At 42.3% G+C, this 27,948-nt stretch overlaps 1 protein-coding gene across 2 annotated transcripts in view; it reads right to left on the bottom strand.

Annotated features, from left to right (window-relative positions):
• Positions 1–3,771: 3,771 nt before the first annotated feature.
• The window catches only part of NEDD9 (neural precursor cell expressed, developmentally down-regulated 9), a 107,683-nt gene continuing 83,506 nt past the window's right edge, over positions 3,772–27,948 (bottom strand). For both annotated transcript variants that reach the window (XM_021301317.2, XM_065052413.1), the window contains exons 2-7: positions 26,389–26,829; positions 11,079–11,180; positions 9,822–9,923; positions 8,157–9,374; positions 7,733–7,822; positions 3,772–6,367 (exon numbers count right to left, since the gene is read on the bottom strand). In XM_021301317.2, coding sequence (XP_021156992.2) covers positions 5,858–6,367; positions 7,733–7,822; positions 8,157–9,374; positions 9,822–9,923; positions 11,079–11,180; positions 26,389–26,829 — 2,463 coding nt within the window. In that variant the 3' untranslated portion in view covers positions 3,772–5,857. The remainder of the gene's footprint in view (positions 6,368–7,732; positions 7,823–8,156; positions 9,375–9,821; positions 9,924–11,078; positions 11,181–26,388; positions 26,830–27,948) is intronic.

Genomic DNA, 27,948 nt, shown 5'->3' with positions numbered 1-27,948 from the left:
TGTGATTTTTTTTTTGTCGTTGTTTTGGCTTATGGTATCTGTAACCTTCTGGGAGCCCACTGTATACAGAGGTGGCAACTGCTGCTTGTGCCAGGAAACTGAAGCAATGCTTTGCAGATGAGCTTAGCTTTGCATATTTCCTGTAGAGCAGATACTTTGTGCTCCCCCATTCCATTTTTTGCTGTAGTCATCCTGATGTATTGAGCTCCTGCTTATACAGAAAAGGATATAATGTGTCTTGGTGTTCAGCAGAGAAAGAGAAACCCCTGTCAGGGAGGTGGTGTGTTACGCTGAGTCCATTGCAGCTGCAGCAGTGTTCCTTGGATGCAGGTTTCCCAGGCTCTGGGTTTTGCCCTCAGCAGGGACTCATGGAGATGGAGAGGTCAACAGCAACAAGGTGGACTCCTGTCAGAAACACTGACTTGATGGACCTGGTTTGTGGGGCTGCAGGGTAAAAGTTAAACCCAGAGGGGTGCAGAGAAAAGAATGCAAAGCCCAGATCCATTCTGGGTTGAGCTTAGCCTAATTGTGTCTGCTGAAAAGACAGAAGTGAAGCCCAGACTCCTGTGAGGAGGTTACTATTGCAAATTAAATCCCAGGAGAGGTGGGAAAGTCAAGTTCTGCTCAGCATTGCCTCACCCTCAGAGCATTTCAGCTTCTGCTGCTCACAAATCCACAGCAACTGTGAGTCAAGACCACATTGCTGTAAGGACGTGGGTTTATCAGGAGGCACAAGGAGCCTTTGTCTCTTTGCTTTTGGCCATGGAACTGCCAGCTCCTGGTTTTCAGCTGCCCTGTGAGGCTGAAGAGGAGGGCTCTGCAACAGCCAGCAATGTGCATGGCCAGCCATGCTCTGATGTTTCGAACTGGAAACTGTCCTTGTTGGTCCTTTGCTCTGGGAGAATAGCCCTCAGTAGTCCTAGCCTGGAAGGTGGTGGGACGAAGAGCACTCTGCTCTGAACCCAGCAGCTCCCCACAGGCACAAAGCAATGCCCTGGGAAGGTGTCTCCTCCCAGGTCAGGCTGATGACTATTTCATGGCCTCCACAACTCACAAGCACTGAAGTTTGGTTTGAGAATAGAGAATGATGTAATTGTGTTCCCTCAGTGATTGCAACAGCCGACAGCATGTGCAGCATGATCAGGCCTTGCTAATGATGCTAGCTGCACTCAAAACTTAAGCTCTAATCTAATTAAATTGCCTCTGAGCAGGTCATGGGAGGGAAATGGGGGCTGTACCAGCTGCTAAGTAAGAGGGTCTGTGCTAACTCCCGGGAGGTGAAGGTTCCTGTCACTCCTGCTCCTTCTGAAGTCAGCACATCTATGGTAAGTCTGGATTAGGTGGTCCTCCTGCTGCCATTCACTTTACCCACGTATTCTCAAGCCTGGATTCAATGTCTTCTTTGAGTCAGAACTTCTGGGAGGACTTTGTAACACTAGATAAATACTACAGACCAGCTGTGATGCTGAAAAGCCACACAGGTATATCCAGGGCTCCTCAGACAGAGAAAGTTGCTGTCTTAGGTGGAATTTGAGTGCACATAGCAAAAAGAAATGCTTTTAAAAAAAATAATCTGCAGTATCTGGACAGCCCATCTCCAAGATGGAAAATCTGTCAGAAAAAGGGCTGAGTTATTTTAAGCACAGTACGTATGCACTGCTTTTGCAACATGCTTCAGAGTTGGGAGGAATGTTCTGTTGTCCCCCAAGACTGGCAAGACCCCATCTTTGCCCTGGCAACATTCCTCTCTAAACGTGGACTAATGCTGTGAACACTGTGAGAGGAGAAAGGGGCAAAGAAGGGCTAAGAATTACCTTTGGAGTAAATCCTGCAACTTTCTAAAGCCTTTTGATTGAGACTGAGCCATGTTAAGACGCAGTAGGCAGCCTGGAAGTGGGGTTCCACAGGGAAAAGCTGGATTTGGAGCAGGACAGCTATGGACACTTGGCTTGTAGGCAGAGGGAAGGTGTCACTGGTGTGGCAATGCTCTGAAGAGCGCTGGCAGAAGGTGTGGGAGGGACATGACTGAAATGTAGCCCAGATGTACACGTTGGAGAGTGCCAGAAGCTCTAAGGATTGGAAGTTACAGGGATAGTGAAGATGCTGGGGCGTAATCTAGCATCAGGTGATGCTGTGGGAATTCGGTTTCCTCCACCTGGGTTGCCTTTGTGGGGACAGCAGACAGTAGGTTTGCGGGAGCTGTGGCAACCTACAGCTAATGGAAACACAGAAGCTGCATGGCCCTGGCATGCAGGAGAGGGTGGAGGCAGCAGCAGGGAGTGCACTGAAACATGTCCTGTGGGCTCTTCTGAAATGTGCGTTGTAACGGTCTCACAGAACGGCAAATTCCTCCAAAACCTGCCCATTTCAAGTGCTGGTTTTGTCTTTCCTCTTTTCTCCCTTTCTCATCACCCTGGAAGATAAAAGAAGCATTTTTCTAATTAATATGAATATTTTCTGTCTGGAATAACGAGCCAAGTGTCTTCTGCATCTGCCACTAGTGTGAGGCAGACTTTCTTTTCCCCGCTGGATGTCAGACAGTCATTTCACACTGGGCATCGACTTAGTTGCCAAACAGCAGCAGTTTCTTGGCAACTGGGTGGGGACACTGTGGCTCAGGGAGGAGAGCAAAGAGGCTCTGGCTTCTGTTCTGAACCATTTCGGTTATGCAGTCCAGTTGTTGTTAGTTGGCCTTCTAACATTTACCAGAGGGATGAAATGGGGCACTCTCAGGAAGCAGCCCTGCATCACTGGCTGTCCCCTTACAAGGACACAACAAGCCACACCAGGCACTTTCCTAGCGCTTACACTCTCTGGCAGGAAAGTCTTTTGTTGGCAGCCGAGGACTGGCATTAAGCACAGAGCCAGTCCCAGGCTTGTCCCAGGGTGTTTGACAAGAGGGAGGGAGGTGCCACAGCAACAGTGAAATGGGAAAATAACTTTGGGGAAAAACTCTGTGATTCTTACAGCCATGTGGCTGTTTCAGATGGAATCCACACCCAGGTGATGCTCAATGTGGCATGCAGTAGAAGACAGGTGCTCTTACTGTTGAGTTAGAGGAGAAGGATGGCTGTGTTGAGAGAAGTTGCTCTTCCAGCTCCTTTGTGGATCATGGCTTCACCACTAAATGCTGGAGAGAGAGAACAGGCTGGAATGGGTGGACAGTCACATCTGTGTACTGCCACCCCACCTTATAGAATCACGGAATTGTCTGGGTTGGAAGGGGCCTTCAAAGGCCATCTTGTCCAACCCCCTGCAATGGGCAGGGACATCTTCAACTACAACAGGTTGCTCAGAGCCCCATCCAGACTGGCCTCCATGTGTCCAGGGATGGGGCATCCACCACCACCTGGTAGTACTATCCTGAGATAGTATTGAGAGGAACTGCCCCATCCACCCCAAGGAGCAGTGCCTGTGCTCAGATGAGGTGGCTCCAGATGCAGCTCATGCCACAGGGACAGACACCAGGAATGGGGCAGGATGGTAACCTGGCACACTGAAGACCCTGACTGTTGTTACTTTGGACTCAATGTGTCGTGTAGCTGAGTTGGATAGATGCTGCTTCACCTGCTGCTTCTGGACAGTCAGAGAACCACTCTGTTCTTCCTCTTACACCTTCAGGTTCTCGCTTCACACTGTAGGCACTGATCAGTGAAAAGATGGAAAGCGAACTCATTTCAGTAAGGCTTTGACAGTATTGGCACCAGCACTATTTTCTTTTAAGGTGCTTAGAGGACTCTGAAAACAAGAAAAATAAGACCAAGTGCTGCCTTTTTTAATATAAAAAAGACTAGTCATTTAATAATTATAAAATGGCTCTCTACAAGATAACAAACTGTAATACAGGCTTGCAAAAAAGGTTCTCCTTTTGAAAATACAAACTATCAACATAACCACTAAGCTTTGAAATGCTTTTTAACTTTCTAAGAATATAAAATGAAAAAATGGACAAGGAAATCCAGAAGAATCCCAAACAACACTAGTACAAACCAGGTTCAGGTGGATTGCTTTTTGGCTATCGGTTACAAGAGGATAACCACCTGTTCTGGATGTTATGCCAGAACCAGGGCCTGGAGCTGACTCTGGGCCAGCTGAGGTTGTGCTGTTTCCCAACGCCCTCCGGGAATGTTCTGCAGACTCTGGAAGCAACATCACAGTAGCTTCACTCTGAGACAATACATTAAAGCTGCAAGATTTCACACACTGCTGAAATGGTTTTGGCGTCCAAGAGGACAAATCCCATTTCAATAAGGCACGTGTTTGAATATGAACTGGGAAAGCAAGAAGTTGGGCAGAAGTGCCCAATTTTGAGGTGCTCCTGATTTCACAACTCTTTATTTACCAGTAAGCTGCTCACTGATGCAAATGCTCAGAATGCATCCATGTAGGAGCACCCCAAAGTAAGCAAGGACAGTAGTGTTTCTGCTTTAGAAATGCTGGAATTTCCTGGAATTTACCTGGGCTACTGCCCACTTCGAAGCATGGCTTTTAGTCTGAGGACTACAGGTAAATGGAATTCTGTGACTCATTTTTAGGGGGTTCACAAAAGGCAATGAAGACAAGTAAGCTTATACATGTTTTGGAGCAGCCAGCATACATGAAATTTCTAAAGGAGTCTACCACTTTGCTAACAATTTTTAAGGGCCTAAACTGAAAATTACTGGGTGGGATCCGAAGGAATGGCCCTTTTAAAACAGGAGGTCATTTTTGGCAACAGTGTAGTGCAGAAGGACCAGCACCTATGCAACAGAATTTGGAAAAAAAAGCCTAATAGTTGAATAAGTCAGAACTGCAGCAGATGCAATTCTCAAGAATGTCCTAGAAAAATAAGTGCTATTTCTTCACTGACCTGTGTGTATGCTCCAGAGATTTTAAAATACCTGTGATTTCTCTTCTTTCCATACGAATTACAATTTGTATGGGAATCCCTCTGGAAGGAACTGGTATTTAGAGACACGGCTCATCTGCAACCTCAAAGATAGTCCCAGTGGATGCTGGGATGCTCTCAGGATAACTCTGAGTTGGCGAACAATAAGGCTTTCAAGCCTCACTGTTAAATTTAACTGTCAATGTAAGGACATACAAGTTAGACACATACGAATTTACATTGCTGGGAATTCATCCATATTTTGAAATCCCATGTTGCACAGCTATTAGAAATAGCAAAATTTGAATACCACAAGATATTAAACATATATGACTCTGCCTTCCTCTTTAGAAAGTTCTGTTTCTTATACAGCCTAAAAATGCATTTCTCCCAAATGCTGTACACCTTGCTTGACGTGTTGCAGTTGTGCATATATGCTACTCAGAATGATCAAATGCTGTACATAATAAAGTAACATCAAGAGAAAAGTTAAATTTCATGGAATTAACTGATAGAAAGTAATTCCTAAGAAGGGAATGGAGTTCTATGAGAACCATTACACTTGCTGCATGGATTGCTACAAACAGGTTTCACAATCAAGTCCATATGCCAAAATCAAGCTGGAATGAAACAAGAAGAGTGCAGCATCCAGTTAACAAATATACTGAAGAAACAGGCAGTATATACAAAAGATAAGTACTGCTTACCTGACGTGTAATTTTTAAGGTGCTTAATTGATGATTTAGGGAATGTAGCAACATATACATATATGCAGTGTATACATATCTAAATGTGTATTAGAAACATAATACAGAACCAGATATATTCCCAGATCCCTGATTTCATTAGATTCTCTAACGCACAAGAAGGTATTTAAAGTATTTCATTTAAAAAACCTTAAAAAAAAAAAAAAGATAACATTTACATAAAAACAGCTCCAGTTTATCTGCTCTTCTGCTTTGCTGCTCATGGATTGGATTCTCATGGGTTTCATAAGGACGCCATTTGGACCAGCGAGAGTTTGAACAACTGTGCGTGGCGAGACAGCTCTGTCACTTGGTCCACCATCTTCTGCAGGGCTGCAGTGTTGGGGTAATGCAAGGCAGCCGTCTTGGTGGCCAGAACAACGCTCTTCAGCAGTTCACACAACTGGTTGCTGGAGTTCATCACTTTGTTGCGTATGTCCTGAGTTGTCACTTGCCTTGTGAGCGTGTCCCCAATGAACACAAGTTTGTGAGCACTCAAAATGACAAATTTGCTGTGGGCCACGAAGATCCGGGGGGGCTGAGAAGCATTGACGCAACTGAAAAAGGCGTCGATGGCGTTTAGGAGGGAGTTGAAGTGAGTCTCGCATTGGTCAGCGTAGAATAAAAGCAGGTGGCTGTCACGGGAGGTGGCGGTGCTGTTTGCAGTCTGGAGAGCGTGAGGCGGCTTCCACTTTGAGATGTCATTCTCTACTGGCTTCGTGATCTCTTGCTCCAGACGTTGAAACTGATTAATCTGAAAGGCAAATAAAAGGGCTCTCTTGAAAGAATATTCTTGTAGGATGTTGTTACAGATTACAGTTTCACCTTATGCTTCAGGACACCCCTGAGTATCCTAGATTTGCCTTATGCTTAATAAAACATTTTCTAGGATATTTTATCTTGGAGAGTGAGGGCTAATCAAGTGCTGTGGTTACCATCAATCCAAATACACAGAGTTCAGAACAGAAAAACATCTGAAATACTTCATTTGCATTTAAAAAAAAAAAAACCAACCCTCCTGAATTTACAGGCTGTTGCTCATTTGGAATATTCTGAAATCACAAGCGAGAGAGATGGTTCCAAGTGGCAATGACTCCTACGCAATCTTTAGAAAGCTGCTATCTCTGTGGGATTTTGAGAGGACAAACCTTCAACTCTTGCCTCCACAGTGCTTGCACAATTTTCTGCCATACGATATGGCAACAACATATTGAAGAACTAATATGAGGGCAAAGTGACAGCCCTCAATCTCATATGATCTGCTTTTTTAGCATGTAAAGGGATGTTAAGCACAGTATTTAATTTAATGGTATTGATGTTCACTGAACAGATGTGCAGGCAGCACATGTATTCAGTACGGTCCAGTGATTAAGGCGGCAGAGTGCAGGTCAGGAAGGCCAATTTCTGAAGCTGGCTTTGTGACTGACTCGCTGTGAGACACTGCAGAAGTCTGTTTCTCCTTTGCAGTAAGCTTTCAGAAATGGAGATTGTTTTTTGTTATACGTATGAACTGGGCCCACCACAATAGCGCACTGCATAAAATAGTAATTAGTCTCTTAAATTGAGATGGTTAGAAATTGTTTTCAAGGGAAGGGCTTGTTCCTGCCACAAGAGATGTCATTCCTGACGCTGAGAGCTGTGGCTGTGCTTCTGCTCAGTTACTAAGTGGCAACAAGGAAGCAAATAGGGCAGAGATGCTGATCTTCAGAATAGCTTCTCTGCAGTGAATGCTTAAGTTGTCTTTGATGTATGCAATTGCCGACACAGATGCACAGGGTCAGGAAGGTGCGAAAATCTTGATGCTTGCCATTTCCCATGTGGAGCATGACAGTCCCTGTCCTTACCCTCTGTGTTGATAAATCCATTAATGGTGGATCCTGACTGGCACAAATCCCACTTGGAAAGAAACTAACCTGGAGCCACCGTTTAGCCAAGACCTGACACCTTCTGCCTTCCCTATCTAGCGTCTGGGACTCTCCAACTGTGTGTGCTGGGCAGCCATAATGTGAGCAGTCACACACTGCTAAGGGAAGGGCCCCTCCTGCTTTACTTGACCCGTACACCTTATGTGTAAGAAACATAGTATTTCAATGTGGTTGTTGCACCTGAACGAACATACCTGATGGTGCTCTAGCTCCATTTTGCTCTGCTTGATGATATTTTCTTTTTCCAGCAGCTCCCGCTGTTGCCTTTCAAACTCTTCTTTGCCCTGTTTTGCATAATGTAGGACACTGTGTTAAAACAAAGCTGCTCCTGAGCTAAATGACAACTCATAAGTTAAATAACAGGCTGCTTTACATTGTTTTTTTCACAGGCAGTGCACCACTTAAGAGTATGGAGAAGAAAAGGATAGTACAGCAGAGCAAAAGGCTACTGCTAGTATGTATGCAACAGTCCTATTTGAGAAGATGTAATCACCCTACTGAAATTACTCTTGGACATGTATTAGTGTGATAATCTGGCTTTCCTGCAAACAGCTTCTACAAAAACCACAGACAGCTTTTACTTGGCCTTGTGCTGAACAAGGTGTTGGGTTTACCTACCTGCAGGTGAACATAATCGTAGTCATCCATCCAGCTCTTTTCCGAGCTGTCACAGGTGGTACTGTGAGGGTTCTGACCTTTACTCATGAGCGGAGGAAGGGAACTGCCGTGGTTCTGTGCTTTTTCTACGTGATGCTGCATCTGAGGATTGTCGTATACGTAGTCATTCATTATATTCTCTGGTATGTTTTTGAAATGCGAGCTGCTCAATGCTTGCTTGAAGAGTACCTCTGCATTGACGCTGATGGTAGTGGTCAGTTGCTTGGTATCATCCGGGACCGTCTTTGCCACCATAACAAACCGATCCAGGTCGTCACACTTGTTCTGCAGTCTGTTGATAGCTAGAACGTTCAAAGACCAGTTGTAGCTGTTCAAGTCGTGGCTGGTTTGAGTAAGGATCTGGTGAGAGTCCTCCAGCCTTTGCACCTCCCTCCTCATTTTGTTAAAAAGGCTGAACTCGGACAGGCAGGAAGCGTTGGCTGCTGACCCTTTTGCAAACTGGAGGTACTCCAACAGCGACTGCTCCACCTTATCCACAGCAGTGTGAATTTCATTGATGTGTTTCTCCATATATCCATAAGACCGCCAGTCTGCTGTAATGAAGGCCATAAGGTTACTGACAGCTGTCTCCACCATCTGCTGGAGGCGGTAAAGCCTCTCTATAGCAGTGTCTGGATCAAGGATTAGTCTTTTGTCCTGTGCAGTTGATGCTGAGAAAGAAGAGTCTTTTGATGTTGTTGAAGATGTGGACATGTTACTCCTTGTGCTTCCTGTGCTGGAGAAAGACAACCTATTCATCCCATCAGTCACATCCTGTAAGCCTTTAGGGTCTTGGAGGACTGCTGGTGGCACATCATATACACCTTCCTTTCCTTCCAGGATGAGGCTTTCACTGAGTCCTGTCTGTTGTCCTGGGAATGCAATTCCTCTGGGGGTATCATAAACATCTTTTTGAGGTGCAATTTGCTGTCCAAGAAAATGGCTTTGATGGTTCATAGGGATGTCATAAGCATTCCGTTTCTGCGGCACTCCATCTGGCAATAAAAGGCTCTCAGGAGAAAATTTATTAAGTTCTTTCCCAGTTGCTTTGGTGATGGGAGGAGGAATATCGTATACTCCCTCTGGTCTTACACTGTGGCCCACTGGAGATGAAAAATCTTGCAAGTTTTCCCTCAGGACTGTATTATCTCGGCATGCAGATGGAGGTGTAGCATAGACCTGAATCACAGAAAGCAAACCATGAAACCCTTGGCTAGAATAACAAAATATTTTACATCTTCCATATGGTCTATAAGATGCTGGGATGGAAGATCTGCCATTGACCTTCATGGAGTCAGCTACTTATCCTGAGTTTGACTGAGCATCAGTTTTAATATCTCACTTTTTAACATTCATCTTGATAGCATTTTGCATAAGCAGCAAAATCCAAAAAGGCAGCATGCTGCCACAAAGATAATGTAGGTGTAATTATCGATTCACACTCCATTATGTTAATAATTTTGATGCAGTGGTTCACTTTACCCATTTTAACAGTTTAAAAATGTAAGGAAATCTTTAAAGTACTGAACCTTCTTTTCCTTCAGGACCATACATGAACTCTTGTTTAAACATGTCTTTGGTCAGACATGAAAATACAGGACCTTGTGGAAACAGTGTAATACTTACCCCTTTGGCAGGTGGTATGTCATAGACTCCTAAAGCTTTTGCTTCTCCCATGGGAACTGGAAGTGCAGGCCCCTTAACCGATGTGGGGGGAATGTCATATATCTAAAGAAAGAATAAGTTGGTTACAGAAACAAGTCACCTCAGGAAAGCTCTGATCTCAGATGAGGTTTTTTCTGTTTCCATGTTTCCCCTCAAAAAGCCTGAAGATGACCAGAACTCTTCAACTTTGTTTCATATGGGAGAGCTCCTTGGATCTGCACAGTGTTTTGGACAGTTAGGAAGAAATGCACTTTGCTACGTCCCCTCTAGACAACTGTGTGGACAGCGGGCTGGAGAGATGAAATCACAGTTGACTTCCATACTGAGAGTTAAATCAAAGCCAGCCCACCTGTTGGGCTGAACAAGGGAGCAGTATGTTCATGTGACCAGAACTGATCTCACCTTTACTGATGGAGATTAGAGGGACTGAGGAGTAAGCTTGCACTAGTACACACTAAACTCTCTGAACCTAAGGCTGCCCCTGTCAGCATCGCTCATCTGCTTTATTGGGTGTAGTGTGAATGTTCTTACTAGCAGAGAGTACAGCTGTTGGATGTTTCCAGTGTACGTCTTGGTGGTATGTCCTACATTACAGTGGGTTCCACATGTGGTCTAAGGTCTGAATGTCTTCCCAACAGTTCCAGGCATTTGGTGTCAGCCTGTCTTATGCACTACTGGGCTCCCTAGAGGAGCTGCTCTGTCAAAGAGCCATGGAAAGATGCAGGGTTCTTGAGTTACAGGTCCTGCAGGCAACCCACTCTAGTTAGACATCTGTGGCCTTGGGGTGATCCCCCAGAACAAAGATAAATTTCAAGGTTAGTGACATGGTGCAGTAGGTAAGTGGTGAAAACCATTCCCTGCATGGTAGCTGTTCATCTAGGCAATAATTTTACCCTTACTGAGTGAATTACTGTCAACTATACAACAAAGTAAGGGAAAAAAATTGTTCCCAGGCAGAAAATTCATTCTGTTTAGATATACTCTTTGATCAAAACACAGAAAACAAATGGGACTTTTGTGTTTGGTGTACTGCCAAATCCTAGTCAACATCAAATGCAACTTTGAAATACTTCTGTGCTCTGTGAATAAGCCACTGTATCTAATTAAAACATATTTTCTCTCTGAAATGAGAGAACTTGCTTTGCTCATAAACTTCTGGTAGAAATTCATCACCTTTTGTGCCCTGTCAGCGCTGCTGGCAGTTTTATTGGTACTTACCCCTTGGAGAGGGCGAATGGGGGGGATATCGTAGGTATCCTTCTGGTATTTGGATGGGAATTCATAAACATAACCTTGTCCTGACCTGACTGGAGTTATTACCTGTGTGATAAAAGAAAAAGAGGAAACATAAGTCTCTGAGGATCTTGGCATGTTCTCTCTGTAACTGAACAGGGAACAAACAATCCAGTATGATTAACATTCATGCTTTATGTGGCAATATTTGTAACACAAGTCTGCATATACTTCTGACAGCTGAACATTGCAAAATTACTATTAATAGCTACAGTGCACCATCTTTTCCTTCCATACCAGTTCTGACACGGCTGCTTGCTAGTGCTACACTGTCTTCTCTTTGTCAAGCACAGATTCTCCAGCAGTTCTAAGAGAGCCTGGTACCTTCTTTCCGTTAATTGTTCACTAATGTAGACCACACAATGTGATGGTTACACCACCCACTCACTGAGAAAAGGGCTGTGTTTGCTCTGCTCCTCCCACAGATGAGCTGAGTGTCCCCACTTATTGACAGAGGCTTAAAATACCACGTTCAGACTCTGGGAGTTTTCCTCCTTTGGTTGTGGAGGGATTTCCCACCTGCTCTGGCAGGATGTCTTGTGTTGCTGTGCTCCATAGCAGAATATCCTGCATGACTGAGTGTGAGCTGTGGCTTTGGAAATTCTTTACATAGAAAGGCTGTGTTCAAACCTTTCAAAGCGAGGTGTTCTATTATACTGTCTCAGTTTCGTTTGTCTGTATTAGTGGCTAAGAGATAGGAAATGTTAAGCCATTCTTTAAGTATATAATGCAAGAACAGCCTCTGGAAAAAAAAAAAAAAGCTTAGGATTTACATTCTTTGACATTTTCTAAACCATTAACTACCATAATGGCTTCAAATAAAAATTGGTCTTGGGCAATTTTCCTCAGAAAGAGGTGGATTTATAGTGGAAATGCTGACATCTTAACCTCTGCTGGTGCAATTTAGCTCTAACACAAAAAATATAAATACTGTAACCCAAAGGCATAAAATGTCAAATTGCATAGGCCCACAAAAGATGTGGTCTTGTGCTCAGCTGAGGAGAGTTCTGTACTAGAGCTATCTCACTGTCTTCAGAAGTATAGGCAAGAAACAACAGAGTTTCTGTCCAAGGGCTCAGTAAAGATCCTGTAACAGTTTTTGCCGTAAGGAATCCTGGCATCCTGGCCAGATTTCAGAGTGAGTTTTGCTTGACCAAGGCCTGCAAGGGAAGTCCCTGATGTTAACCTGCTATGTTAACAACACAGGCTCTTCTTTTTACTTGCTGCCCAAATATTGCGGTGTAATCTCTGGCCCCGCACCATGAAACAACTGCTGGGTTTTCCCCTTGAGGTGGCTGCCTCGCCAGCTCACCATAGAGGTCTGATTTAACGTGAGCAGCCCAAGGCAGTGCCCTGGTAATGCCAGCCACTGCCCTGGCTGTGTGTGCCTTAGCTGAGGGAGGAACATCCACGCCCAGCACGCAGGGTAAAGCAGCAGGTTTTGCAGCTGCTTTTCCTTGAATTAGCATCAGAGGACAGGAGCTGGAAGCGATACAGTCTCCAGAGCACTGGGGCAGATCTCTGCCCATGAGAGAACTGTTGAATTGGGTGTGGGTTTAATAGGGCTTACATACAGAGCTTTTTAAAAAGAATCTAATAATGTATTGAATTTATGACAAACCGTTCCACTCCCACAGTCACCTACTGTGTTGTAAAAGGTATCTACAGACAAATCTTTTAAGAAAGTTCTCCCTTAAGTTACTGGTAGATTCCCATAATGGTTGACTCCAGACATTATCCCTCCCAGGCCACTCTCATGTAATACTGGGATTATTTTGTTTGCCTGAGAATCTTCTGACTTGTATCAACATCGCTTCCTCATGCTTTTTTTGCCAGTGAGGGCTAGTGATCAGACTAGCATAGTTTGTTGCATATTTTTTGCATCCTTTTTTTATTTCATTTGGGTGCTGCCAGCCAAATGATTTCCAACCAAGTTAGGAACAGAAGGATTTAGTTTTAAGCAATGTTTAGTCAGAGGTTCTTTCCAGCGGCTCCAAAATTACAACCATGGCGTTGCTTCAATAATGAGTCACTGGGTGTTTAAAAATGATCCCCTGGGAGAACAAACAATGGAGAGTACAAAAAAAAAGGGCTGTTTCCTGGGTAACCTATCTCCACGAAACCTTTTACTACTGTGAACATCGTGGCATCCCAGGTTGCTGGCCAATATGCTGGAAAACTGCTTGACCATCCCAGAGAAAAAATAACAAAACAGGCAGTTCACAGTGGGCAGCTGGAGGCCCCAGGCCAGCCCTGGAAGCAGGGAGAAGTGGTCGGTGAACCGCTGAGGTCCATCTCTACTTTACCTGCTGATTGTTGCCTAGCAGGACAAGGCTGGGAGTCAGGCTGTGTCGGGCTCCAAAAATACAGGTATTGGTCCCTCAGTCTGAAATTTTTATAAACCCTTGCTCAGTTGTGGTCTACTTCAGAAGATGAACTCTCTCCTAAATCCAAGTCAGGAGTCAAATTTGACCAGACCTCCTCCAGATCTTAGATGTGTGATGCTCCTTACAGTCCTGCCCATGAAGGAGATAACAGCATCTCTGTAGACACTTTATGGTACCTCAGTTCTCCAAGGTTTGCACAGCACTTCAGAGAAGTGCCTTTACACAGGCTAATGTGACTGTCCTACCCATCGCATGCATAAAGTCCCTTGGGATACAGAAACCACTACTCTCTCCTTGCTCAGAGAATGAATTTCTATGAGCAAACTCCAAGAAAAGTCACAGGCCTCTAATATAAAAAATGGAGCTGATTGGAGCAGCACAGGTAATAAGGTATGCACAAGTAAAACCACTTGCTCTTGTTGTATAGATAAATATGATATTTTGCTTTTGAAAAACAGAAGCCCTGGTGGCAAAGCAGACGATATCCTTATATCATGGAGTCTGGAACACAAGTGGAAGAGAAGCTGCACTCATGCCTAGTACGTACAGAGAGATGCTCTCTCACTCTGCATACAGGAGCATCGTGCAGCTGAGGTTGTTCTTGTAGCTTATCCTCAGAGACCTAGCCCATTTTTCAGAAAAGGCTGATATAACACATGCTGTATGAAAGGTTTACATTACTACAAGGCTGATGTTTTTATTTACTGTGCTGTGATACAATCTCAGATAAGCTAGACTGGCCAGATGAAGGAAGCCAGTTTCACTCAGTGCTGCAGGACTTTTTTATCATCTATTTTGACACTTTCATTCTTTCCCAGACTTGACTAACCCGATCCAGTGGTCAACCAAGGTCACTCCTTTGTTTGTGTGAAAAAAAAAACCTCCTCTAGCTGCTTCTGGCTGTCGTCAAATGGAGTGAGAGGTTAAAACACCAAGTGCCTGTTTCTGGGTATTCATCAATACAGCCTGCTTACATATGTGACTGTGGACAGAAGACCTGAGCTATCTGCAGGCCCATGTTTAGCAGTGCACTCTAATTAAGGTGGCATTTATTCCCAAATAAAAATGCATCAGAGGCTTTTATGCCTGCTCCTTTTTAGGCTTATGAAATAGCTATATGAAAGACAGAAAATACAACTTTAAGAAATGGACACCCACCAACACCAAGGTTTGTTGATAACATGAAAGACAACTTTTTCCTCCCAGTGACTGAGGTAGATTTTCCTGTGTGGAGGATTGTTATCCAGTAACATGTTCTGAGTGATTTCATCATAAAATCCTCTACAAATGCTGATCTGGTCTGCACTGAGTACAAGACAGTTTCCTGTCGTACCTCCACTCCCTTCCTTTCCAACACTTTGCATTAGGTTACACACACCTCTGGACAGCATGTTCCTACTCAGTTCTGAACAGAAGCAGCTCATCAGCAAAACATATCTGGAGTGAACATTTTGTAATAGTAGTTATAAGAATAGCCACGCTATTTGCCAAAGTGAAAATGTGGAGGATTGTTCTGACTCTCGTATCGCCAAAACATGACTTTGCATGAGAAGCCAGAACATGCGGTCGCACTGCTTCTGCTGAATGAGGAACAGGGAGGGAGGTAGCTGGGTAGGTGAAATAAGAAACTTACCAAACCAAATATTTTTAGCAGTAACTTTTGATTTCAGGTATTCAGCCATAAATACAAGAATTGAACTTGCTGCTTCTGAATGGAATGCTCAGCCCTTTCAACACATTGTTGAATCATTTTTTATGGTTTTGAATGTCTGATGGCAGTTTAGTTCTAAAGATGGACTTCAGAAGGAAGGGGAGGTGACTGCAAAAGAAAAGTTCCCCTTCTCTCACTTCTGGAACAGGGATAGCTGCCCCATCTGGTACTCAGGCATTTATACCCTAAAAAATGTCACTGAACTTCAGACCACATGAGGATTCTTCTTCTTTTTACCTCTTCTAAGAATGCCTGTGGTCATCTGAGTTTAAATAATCCTGCACTGCAAACCAGCAATTTTCTTTGTTTATGAGTTAAAGGAAACAGATGGTGTTCCCACAAACTCTCTAGCCCAACATTCTCAAAACATCGTTAACCACTTAATCCATGCAGAGCAACTAACAGGGATCAGATTTGGCTCTGGTGAAACATGTAATGAGCCTGCTTCCAACTTTCAGTACAGCAAAACAAAGACAACTGAACAGAAAGTTTGTTCTGTTCTTGCTGAAGACCATGTTCTTCCACAAGCCATTACTTGGGTCTTTTCCATGCCAATGGCATGTTCCTAACCAAGAAAAAACAGCTGAATGTGCATGTACTTTGCAAAGTATCCAGACCTGTGGTTCATTAAATCCCCCTTCCTTAAATATAAGAGGAATAAAAAGCCCATTCTGTTTCTTCTAGGATTAAAATGGATGTTGGGCTGCAACAGAGAACATTCCTAACTAAAGCAGCAATAAGACAGTTCTTGTACAGTGCACAACACTGTAGTTTGCACTGTTTAAGAAGGACAAAGAGCAAATAAACCCTGAAGCCAACAGAATTACTCTGAATTTGTGGCAGCACCTTGGAAGGCACAATTCAGCCTGTTTCCATGAACTGCAACGCCCAATAAGCAGAACGATGGGAAACAAGTTTTGTGGAGTTTTACAGATGAGAGAACTGAAGCAGGTGGCTGTTGCACCTCTGCAACGTCCTGCCCCAAACCACAGGGAGACAGGGGAGCTGAAAAGGGCAGCCTGGTATTTCCCAGTGTGGCCTCTTCAACCCAAGCACCTATTGATGGCTGCTGAGTGCTTCTAAAATAGATCAGCGACTTTTGGAGGTGGGAAAGAATAAGCACGTGAGGTAAATTTTATAGATTCATTTTAAATCTGGATGAAGATTTGTATTAAAATGTTTCCTCCCATTATGCTTTCCTCTTCACCCCATAGGTAACTGTCAGCAGTTGCTGAGCTGCTACTGCCATCAGCTGCTGCTAATGTCATATGTCAGTCCTGTATCTATTAAAATCAGCTGTACCTTGCCCTAGGAAGAGTCTTGCACTGGAGGAGGCCAAGTGGTGCTGCATAAAATGGGGTTGTTACAAAGCTTGGATGTGGGTGAAAAACGAATTAAAATGTAAGTGAAGGAGAAAGAGTACATTAGTTTTTTGTGGTAAAGTATTTCTGTAAATTAAATACAAAAATCCAGTTGTTGAAATTCTGTTCCTAAGCCTCTTAGGTGGCTATATAAGTCACCTGGGCTCTATTAGGCTTGTAAGGAGAATGAAATAGCCAAAGAGAATATGGAGAAATTATAAGAGAAAATTAGTGGGAAAAAACCTATCTCCTGTTCTCTTGAACTTCTTGTCCTTTAGAAGTTAGTGGCAGGAGCCATTGAAAGATGCTGGATCTGGCAGCGAGCCACCTCTCAGCCCTCCTTTCTGCTTTGCTGCATGTACTTAGGAAGGTAGGTATGTCTCCTTAAATGTTTTTTTCTTGGGAAAGGCTCTGTGGCTAAGTTGATCTGCAAGAAGTTATGTTAAAGAAAAGAGTCCCTCAGGTAATCTGGGTATTTGAAAGAACCTGGTTAAAACTCTGTCCTTTTTACAGAAAACACATAGTGTTTCCTCTCCTGTCTTTTGCATCAAGATTTTCAGTGACTGATCATGAATTTCCTGACAGTCATACCTATTGTATCACTCAGTATTGTCTGTTGTAAAAGAAAAGCAAAAAGTTTTTCATGAAGCAGTAGCCTTGACTTACTTATTTGCTATATATAAGACACGTTTCCTAGTGGTCAGGGACTAAAAGTTGGGGTTTCATTTTCACATGTGCTAAGAATACTTGCTCTCATAAATGTTTGCTTTTTTAAGTTGCTATACGTCTTGGGATTATCAAATCATCTTTTAAATCTAAATAATGTATGAGCATCAGGTCACCATAAAATGTTCTGAGTATTTTCTGCTCAGACCGAACTGTTGAAGAGCTTTTGATCAAGGCTCACAAGCTGAAAGAGGGAAGGAAGCCTACAGAGTTACTTGTAATGCACCAGGCTTGCAGCTACAACTATGAGTTGGTTCTCGTGTTTGTAAGGCAAGAGGAAATGGACAGAAATGACTGTACTTTCTTTCCTGAGCTGAGTTATCAGCTCTACTGTGTGGCAGAAAGAAGCGCTGTTATCAACACACAGTGACACTGCTGCTTGTCTTTGATTGGGTGTTCCCAAGTGAATTTTCTGAGAAGATCAACAGGTGTGAAGATAAGGATATGTGACAAATACTACCCTGATACAGAACTGATTCACAGTTTTTGATGTTGTTTCTGTCTTTGAAATACCTGCTTATTTTCTCCTACACTTTATGTCCCTTTGTTCTCCAAGATCTATACCTATGAAGATCTGTTTTTCTGCTGTGACTGTATGTGCTCTCAGGGCTAAAGCCTGTCCAGATATTTCTGATTCGTGGTGTGTTAAATTAAAAATGCTTAACTGCAGGCTCAGGGATTTAAACAGAAACTTTTAAGTGTGGCTAGGAAGTGCCTCACCAGTAGATGTCCAGAATTAAAAAAATGCCTCCATGGTATTGTAATGTAAATAACAAGAAAAAAATGAAAATTTTTCTCCTTTTGAGACGGTATTGTTTCAACCAGATTTATGCAAGCTTTGGGTTGCGAGTCTTCAAGATGTGGAGCAGAAGTTGTGAAACTGATTTAAAATAAAAAATGTGAAATCACGAGCTGGGCTTGATTCAAACCTTTAACCGCTGATGCGTGTACAGTCAACTTCTTTGCAATTTACTTAATCCCTACTTTTCAACTTCTGGTGTGATCCTTCCCTTTTCATTAACCAGCACGCAAAAGCAGGTTAATTATGCTATTTTTCAGTTTTGTATTTTTCCTAAATCTAATATGCAGGTTATTATCTTTCCACATGGCTTCTTCTTTTTTCTTTAATCTATGGAGTTATATTATCAACATATATTCCAATTAGCATAAAATGACAGGGCTATGTTGAGTTTAGGGGAATGGTGCTGACTTGATTAGCGGTAGTTTCAGAATACGGTGTTGAATTTATGCCGGCTGCTGGTGTTCGTGTTGACAAACCAAATGCAGATACAAAGGTCTGTCTCTCTACAGACATTACTGTATGAGCAGTACAAAGCACAAAAAAGCTCAACAGTTGTGTCACTGACATGATTTTACTGCTTTTTTAAAAATTTCTTTTAAATATGCTTTTGTGACCTGATCATGCTCTTACATCAACTGTAGGGCTTTCTGCCAGTTGTGTAATGAGCAACACTTCTGCTTGCTTCAGTGGAACAGGCTTGGTGATAGCTGGCCTTGCAAGGCTGACTGGGAAGGGGTATTTCCCAGGTCCTGGCAGAGTCATTCTTGCTTACTTAATGTTAGTACAAAGAGTCAAACCAACCCTTCTGATGATGCCCCATTTTTTGAGAAGGCGAGAACAAGAGAGATTAAAAACATACCCATTACTATTAAATTACAGCATTTTTAAGAAAAGTATGAAAGAAGATACTTGTCTAATACTCTGAGAGTTTTACCAGGGCCATCCCCATGACAGTTACTCATTTTTAGATAGACAGTGACATCACTATTTCTGCATGTGTTGGCCACCAGGGCTATTGAGCTGAAATGTTACAAAACTGATGATAAAACAGGCATGCACTCTGAAATAAATGTCTGTGGATGGATCTTATGGAAAAACAAGATCTCCAAATTATTGTGTGATAAGGTCTTCTATTGGAGAAATATGTTTATCTGATAAAACATTCTCTGGAAACCTGTCAGTAAATCTGAGTTGAAGTTTTGATTAATGAGAAGTTATGAGTTCAGCACCTCAGCACTTTGGTATCCTACCCAGGATAAATACTTAAAGCAGTGTATTGCTTTGGCTGTCCCAGTCTGTGTAGTCTTACAATTTAAAAAAGGTTGTCGCACAAAGAACCATTTGGCAAACATGCACTTGTTTTCTATGCTGGTAACCCTATGGCTGCCTCATGTCAAAGACAGAAGCCTAAATTTAGGGCAGGTTTGGAGAAGGAGAGGAAATTAAGAAAAAAGATAAGATGAGGTGCTGAGACAGGGCAGAGAGCAGTCTTACTGTGGTGAATGACATGAAATCCTAAAGACTCACAAACAATAAATCAGTTTGTTTCAGTCCAAATGACCTGTTTTAATTCTTTTGAGGAGCTACATCTGATTTCTTTTATTTCTTCCCTCCTATATTGAGTTTCTAGACGGAAAGTTGGGGGGAAGCTTCATTTGGGAATTGAAGTAGGGTATTTCCATGACTTCTTGTTTCCCTTCTTTCTTCCATTAAGACACTTCTCAGACCAGTTTCAGTTTTGGTGAATTGGCATTTCACAGTGGGTAAAAAAAAACAAACAAAAACCAAAATGGTTGAGAGGAAGTATTGCCAAAGAGCTTCAATTCCACAAGAGTGCTCTTGGAGGTTCACTTAGGCAGAAACAATGGAAGTGTCCCTAAATCATATAGGTAGGGAACTATGTTGCTCTGAGAGAAGTAGACAAAGAAAGTCTCCTATCAGGAAGAAGCTCCATTTAATTTGATCTGTAGAGGTTCTTTGGCTCACGAACTATATTCAGGCTCCATTTATATATGAGATTTTCAAGGCAGCTGTACAGACAAGTGCTCCTATTAACTGGTGTTTAGATTAGCATAGCTTGCTTTGGCAAGTTTGTGGATGGTATAGACATCTTTTAAACAGATATAAACTCTATCCTTAATTGTCTGTTCTGTCTATATAATTATATACCAGACCTCAAGTCAGGACTGATTGTGCATATAAAAAAGTAGTGATGGTAAGACACAATGGGAATATGTTAGTGTCTTCTAAGGATTAGGGATGGACTGTCTTATGGAAAGTTTCTGTTTCCTAAGAACTTAACTACATTAATTTCACTTTGATTCCATTCTAATGATCTGTTTTGGGAGATAGCTGTAATTTTATTTTTTTTTTTTAACTGATGCAATATTACCACTGTATTTAAAAAAGAAAAATGCAAACATTTCATGTCAAAAATGGAATGACATTCTGATGCTAACTAGTTTTCCTCCGAATCAAAACATCTACAAAAAGCACTGAATGATTGCAAAGCCTCTAGATTTCAATAGAACTCTGTTTTCTGACCGCCAGCAACCCATCTCCATCTATCCATTCTTATCTCCAGAAGCCACACTTCCTCCTTATGATGACATTCACTTTGTGAACAATCAGTTTTTTACTCATGTTTTTGTAAAATGCTCTGCTGTTGCACTTGGGTTTTAGTACTTACAGGAAATTTTAGACTACCCAAACTTAGCTGTGGCTAGTGTGTTTTCAGATGTAACCAAAAGTCCAGTTAGGTTTCTAACCACCAAGAAAGAGACCATAAGCTCACATTTTTCATTTTATTATTACTTTTTTTTTAGCAAAGGTTTGATCCTACACTTGTGCCTGTGCAGGCAGATTTGTGTCCCTGAGGACTCCAGTTGTTGGATGAGATTGCAGGACCGGCCTTTTCTCTGATACTACAGGGGAAAAATGCATGTGTCTGGTCTACAAACAGAACTGATTAAAAAGAGCCCTGTGCTCAGAGAGAAACAAGGAGTAATGTTGAGCTCATATGTTTGCTCAGCCTAATAAAATGCAGTCTTTTTCTTAAAATACTTCTCTACAAATCACATCAGTGACTACTGCTTACTCTGACTTGTGGATGAGGATTTCTTCACCCAGTGGTTTTCATGGAGACTACTGAAGACGGATTAACTGCACAGGCTTTTTATCGGTAAAATGGCTTTTCTCCTAAATATGTCACATGAAAAGTTACAAGTGAAAGTCCTGAGTCTAAGGAAAAGGCTGTGTGCTGTTTTTACCACTGAGTTTGCATTTAATTTGAGAAAATTTCATACTTTAGAGTGTACTTCATGAAACAGAGCACTGAGTGTTGAGGTATGTGGTACCATTCCTGCTGCACTCAGCAAATTTGCTGTGTGTTCAGCACTTCTAATGCTGAAGCAATATTTTGTTATAAGGGATACAAGTCCCCAAAGTAGAATTTGTAATGTGAAAGTAGAAGAGGGACTATAAGATGATTGTTTGGGCTACTTAGGCAAACTATAACACAGGAAGCTGTGGTATTTCAAACTTCAGGTTAAACGCAGACTTTATTCTATCTTATTCTATCTTGGCATGTCAATACATTTTGCCAACAAGCTCAAAAATACTAGATATGCTCCTGTTCTTTTTGATGACAAAATGTATTTGCTACACAACTCTTTACTATGCTAAATGTATGTCTCTTCTTCGTAACTGTGAAAATAGGTAAGAAAAAAGATAACATAAAGGCAGGCTTATTTCTGGCGCAAGTATTATGCAGCCGTTAGTGCTAAGACAGTACTTGTTTAATTGGAAGGAAAAATGTCATAATGTGGCTTAATGGCTTCTGTTACTGAAGTTTGTGCCAGAACTGTCAGGGTGGCACTGCTTGTGGGGTGGCGTTTCCACTTTCTCATGGATTCATCCAACATGACTCTAACATCAAAAAAGACTAGGGAACAAGGTCTCTTCCCTTAGCTGTGGTTTACCCAAACCTCCTGCTGAAGGCAGTGAAGTCCTGAAAAAGGTGGAAATGGCAGGATGGTGGGGTGTAAAACCCTCCATCTGTCAAGGGCATGTTTATACTCAGAAATAAACCAAGGATGTTTGTGTGTGAATAAGAGTTCCTTTCCTATTCTGCTTTATCTGTTTTTAATAGGTGGGTAAATCTGAGGGTTTCCTGAACTGCAAAGGTCTAGTTCAAACAGACCAACAAACAAAAAAGCTGATGTGTTCCAAACTGGCTTTAATCACTATTTGCCTGAGTTTGTCCATGCCTTGTGGGAGTTATAGTTCAGGGCTGGTAATCCCTGCAGTGCAGCCTCTTCCCTGGTTGAACAGCTGTGGTGCATCAGCGTCATATTCTGTTTTGTGCTGATTTCCCTTGATCAAAAGTTCTCCTGAAAGCTTCTGATTCCTATAGAAAGCTTTCAGAATTTGTCAAAACAGTCTTTCAACAAAGCAATGTTTTCCTTCAATATTTTGGCCAATGCTGGTTTTAAGGGTGGTGGGGACAGCTCAAAGAATCAGTCAGGGGTGACACCGAACCAGAAAAAGAATGTTTAAATTTCAGTGGCGACTTTTTTTTTTACATGTAGCTTTACTTAGTTTAAAACTCATGTGTGAACCAACGATTAATCACAGATACCAGAGACTTTGTGCCTTGAGAGCACCTTTTCCAAAGGATGTTCTCAAAGCAGTCTGCAAAGAATGAGTTCTCTCATAATTACCCCACATTTTTTGCAGATGAGATTGTTGAGGTGCAAAAACACCTCTCAAGGCTATATAAAGTCTGTGGCAACAATAAACCCCAGGTTTCCCAAATGTCAGATGTGTCTAAAGGTTCTTTCTCTTTGCTAGTTGCAACAAAAGAGAGTAAGTTTGAAGGCAGAACACAGAAAGAAGGAATTAATTCTCAAATACAGCTTTCATATCTTTATGTTCCTCATACACTCTTCATACATAAGGGTGTAACCATTTTGTGACTAAACTTGCAGTACAACTATAGAAGCTTGGGGCTAACCAAGGCTAATTTTAAACCATCCCTCATTATCTCAGTCATTTGTAGGGTGAGTTTTAGAAGGTGGTATTTTTATTTGATAAAAGGAGACGATAGGCCTCTGTTGTCAACAACTAGCTTGGCCAGAATAAATTCATCATTGTAATTACCTGCCTCAGGACTCCTTTTTGACTCTTTGCTTTGCGGTTCTGGCCAAGGAGATGCCTTACCTCAGTGCAGCTTTATAACACGCCTGCTGTTGATTTACTGTTGCTTGAGGCTAGACAATTCCTGCCTGACAGCAGTTCCTAAGCTTTGCCTGTAAAACTTGTATGGCAGCCAAACCACACATTTACACAAAGAAAACAGGCAAACGTGCACAGAAATGGACTGGATAGAAACTGCTGCTGGTTCTGTTTAGAATGGTGTCTAGAGGACACGGTCCTCTCTAGCTACTGCTTTGGGAAGGGAGAAGGCTTATGTACAGGACAACTGCATAGCAAAACCCTTCAACATCCTTAAGACTGCCAAAATGCACAGCTTGCTAACCAGCTCTTTCTGGTGACAGAAGAAAGCAGAGTGACTCACTGAAGCCATTGGGGCAGGTGTCACAAGTCTGAGAAAAGAGATGCATCATTTTAGAAGTCAAAGCAAAGGTGCTCAAGATTTCCAGCTTTCCTTAATACTAGAGATTGTTTTTACAGATCCCTAGAGGAGGATGTGGAGGACAGGCTGTTTCCTCAGACAAAGGAGATGAGGGCTGAAGTGCTTCCCCTTGATTAGGCTCTTCTTTCACAAAGGCATTAGCAGATAGTTGCAGCTGTAGCAGTAAAAAGCAGTTTTGCAAGTTTAGGATGACAAAGAATGTTTTGCCTCAGACTCTTCTGTTACTAATAACCCTACAGTTCCCTTGTCTGTCATAGTTTCTATCCCAAATGGCTTTTTTTAGTGTAGACTTGAGCAGTTCCAAGGGACTAGACACATCGTTGTCTCTGATTGAAGAAGGACACTGCCATGAGGTTTGCCATTCAGCAAGCCTGCCACTAATACACAGTGAATGCTGAGTCTCAGCGTTCTTAAGCTAAATAAATTTAAAGTTAGGACTAAAGCAGTCTTATCATAGGTAATGAGAATTGGTTAGTGCTAATCAGGTTGGTAGCTACTTTGCTGACAGTAAAATGCTTTATAAATGTGTGTGTTCGGTTTATTCTACAGTTGGCAGCGTAGCCATTTGCTTTTATGCAGCATAGCTGACCTTTTGTAAGTTGCAAGGAATTAAATGAAACAAGTTATAAGTCAAGTAAATGGTCTTAATTTTCTAAAGAAGGTGACTTGAATTCAGAAAAATGCATATTCAAACCTGCTGGAAAATTTCTAGGCAGAAACTTACAGAAGACAGGTGCTTTAGTGCCTCTGAGTTTTGCATCTCAGCAAGAAGTTTGTACTTAACTGAAATATTTGTTTTAATTTTCTCAGTGTATCTAGAATTTTAACACAGCCCCTGTAGCAGTCAGGTTTATGCAGAATGTCCTATTAGTTTCAGTGGAGCTGGAGGAGGTGGGAGGGAGAAGAAACTTTGCATACAGTTCAATTTTTTTTTTATTTTCAGGCTTACACTGTGCAGACTACACACACAGTTGCATTATGCTAGGTAAATTATGCTAATGATCATTTAGGCAGGTCAGATCCAAAATTAAAGTATATAACACTTATTCGAAGGTGATATTTTGGGCTTCACAAAATTGTCTAGAGCAGCTCTGCAGTACGGTGCATCTCTCAAGGACCCAGCCGGCTAGCTCAGGCATCTCTGCAGGGTGCTGTAATGCTTCATGCAGACACACACTAAAATGTGATCCCTTCTGTGCTGTCCCATCAGTAGCCTATTTAGCAGGTATCCACTAACTGCCTTGGAGGGTATGTAAATGCTACTGTGGACAGGTAAACTATACTGCTCCTGAAAAAGATTTCAGTATATCTAGTCTTTATCACTCGAGTTGGAATGATTTCACAGATCTTTTTCTCTTGCTCAGAAGGAAAAAAAAAAAAAAAAAAATCTATTTTTCTCATCAAGGAAAATGAAATCATAACAAGGAAAAATTAGAAGATGTCTTCCAAAGACCTGATATGAAAAAGGCTGAGTTGAGGGTGAGGTGATACAAAAACCTGAAATGGACTGTCTTGCCAATCTAAATTAGGAGATGAAAGTTTAAACCAGTTAGAACTTCCTAACCTTATCTGCTCATGTAACTTGGATAAGTATACTAGGCTTTAAGCTCTAAAGGTAAGGAGGATGCTAAGAGCTGGAGCTGTTGAGCTAGGAATGGAAAGACTGTAGGAACTTTTTGGCTTGGCAATAAGGGGTCTGGAAGGCCAAGAGAATCTCCTTCCTCCCTTGAGGACCTTCCCTAACCCTCTTCAGCCACCAAGGCACTATGTGCCACCAGGGCACCTTGGCAGGTACCCTGTGAAGGTAAGATGAGGGAGTGACAGGAGATGGGGAGAGCCTGAGCGGAACAGGAGGAATAAGAGGGGGGGGACCCACAAAACACAATGCCCCTCACTGGAGGCTCAGGAGCTCTCAGCTGCTCCAGTAATGGCTGCATCATGGAGCTGTTGCAGCTTCTACTTTCAATCAAGAAATTTAGGTGTAGATAAACATCAGGTGCACCTTTATAAACTTTAGGTTCAGTATTAAAACATCACTTATTATCATAATCTTCTTGCTCCCTCACTTTTCCAAGTATGGCCCTTGTCTCATCAATCATTGCTTTCTCTTTGTAGTTTAGACCCACTGGAACTTCTCCAGCAAGGCAGTACATCATTTTTAATTAAACAAAAATTACTTGGTCAGACTATGTAACTGTTCATTAATTTGTGGGAGAATTAATCTTACTGCAGCAGCTCTCTTTTGAGCATGTAATGCAAGAGTGCCACAGGCCAGGAGTTCTTCAGCCTCCATGAGGAGCCTGTGAGGACATAAAATTGCGTATTTCCCCTTACCTTTAGCAACTGCGGTAGCACAGCTTCAAAACGCTCTACTGTGTATCTCAGTTTTGAATTAAGCAAGCTGTTAAGAACTGGGCCTTTCTTTTCCTCCTATAGTAGTAAAGTTACTGCTGTAACTTTATATATTTTATGTACGTATTTATCGTTTCTGTATCTTAAGTTCACAGGTTATCATTAGACATTAACCATTTCACTGGTGGTCAGCGGAAGAGACCTGCATTGGAGCTATGACATGAAAGCAAATGCACGCACCTTGTTAGTCAGAGCTGGACTGTCAATACATCTTTGCATGGAAGGTGGCACTTGATAAACATCTTGTCCCACTAGACTGTGACCAGTGGGTATTTGGTAAATTCCCTGATTCAGGTGGGAAGGTGGTACTTGGTAGACAGGGTCCCGTGCTGAGGCATGTGAGCTTGGCACTTGGTAGATCTTTTGCTGGTTGAAGGACTGATGCACCAATCCTGAATTGGACATATCCTGGCCAGAAGGACTGTCCTGTACCACTGGACCTATCAGGAGTTTCACACGGTTGCCTGGAACGATGCCTTGCCGGCCATGTAAGGAGCAGAGCCACCATCCTTCAAGACCTTCGGTGTTCTGTTCTATCACCGTCAAAATGTCTCCTTTGCGGAAGGCCAACTCTTCTGCACATTCGGGGGTGTTATCGTACAGGGCTCTTGCCATAAGATTCTGTGGAGAAAGAAGCGCAAGATAAACAAATGAACAAACAAGCTAGAATTTTTCTAAAACTTTAAGCATATTCGAAGTGGAGAGAAACAAGCTGAATTCGAAAAAAAGGTGTGCAGGAAATCTAAATTACTTGGAAAATAACACAACACAGGATTCTTCTGTCCCAAGTGGGAGAAATGAGGCTTACGTATTAACAATGCTGCCAGTCAGAACTTTCCAGTAATACCAGATTTGATATAAGCTCTTTACGTGGTCTGTTCACCTGAACAGACAGGAAGCTGTGAGAGTTCTGCTCTTAACATTGAGATATTCTTCCTCTGATTTGGGGCTGGTACTTTCATCTCTTGATGTCAAATGCCCTATTAACGGCTTTGTGTACTGCTACAGCTAGCTAGCTGATACTTAAAATTAAACTTGAGCAAGACCCTTGGGTATGTAATTGAGAGCAGTTGTTTCCAAACATTTTCACATTTGCAGGGTCCCAAAAGACCTGTCAGTAGAGTTGCAGATTCCATTAGTGTAAAAGCAGCAGGCTGGATTTTCTTAGCTGTCACCTGCAGGATCCTTAAAATCAGGGATCTGTAGAGTACCTGGTGAGAAAAACAGGCCTAAAATGCAAATTGACAAAATCTCACAGTTTTTGAACTATGTTGCTCACTTTGGTATGTAGCTCTGTGCCTTCTCATCCTTTCTGTGAACTTCCTTAGTGACACAGTGCAGTACAGCATTAGCGTAACATGTAAAAAGCATCTTCCTCCTGCTGCCTCAAAACCACCACCACCACCACCAAAAAAACCCCATAACCTCAAAGAACAAGGTCCCTCAGTCACACTTTCTGTAGAAATACCTTGAAGAGAACATTATTAAAAAAAAAATAATGTGCCCAGTGAGCCCAGCTGGAGTCAGCCTTTGCTGTGGGAAAAGCTGTGCCAATCTATGTGGCCCTGTCCTTATGTTAAGAGCATAAGAATTTAGGTACCAGACATTACCATAGTGTGTGCCTGTATATAACCTGAGGAGTCTAAGGGCAGCCAAAGAGTGTCTTTGAGCTGTGTCAACATACTTTAAGCATTCTTACATGCATTTTGCTTGATTATGTCAAGTGGAGCAGTAACTTGA

This window comes from Columba livia, chromosome 2 (genome assembly GCF_036013475.1).
Source record: "Columba livia isolate bColLiv1 breed racing homer chromosome 2, bColLiv1.pat.W.v2, whole genome shotgun sequence".
NCBI lineage: Eukaryota > Metazoa > Chordata > Aves > Columbiformes > Columbidae > Columba > Columba livia.
Note: the sequence above shows the minus strand (reverse complement) of the source record. Positions and strands in the feature narration are given on the sequence as shown.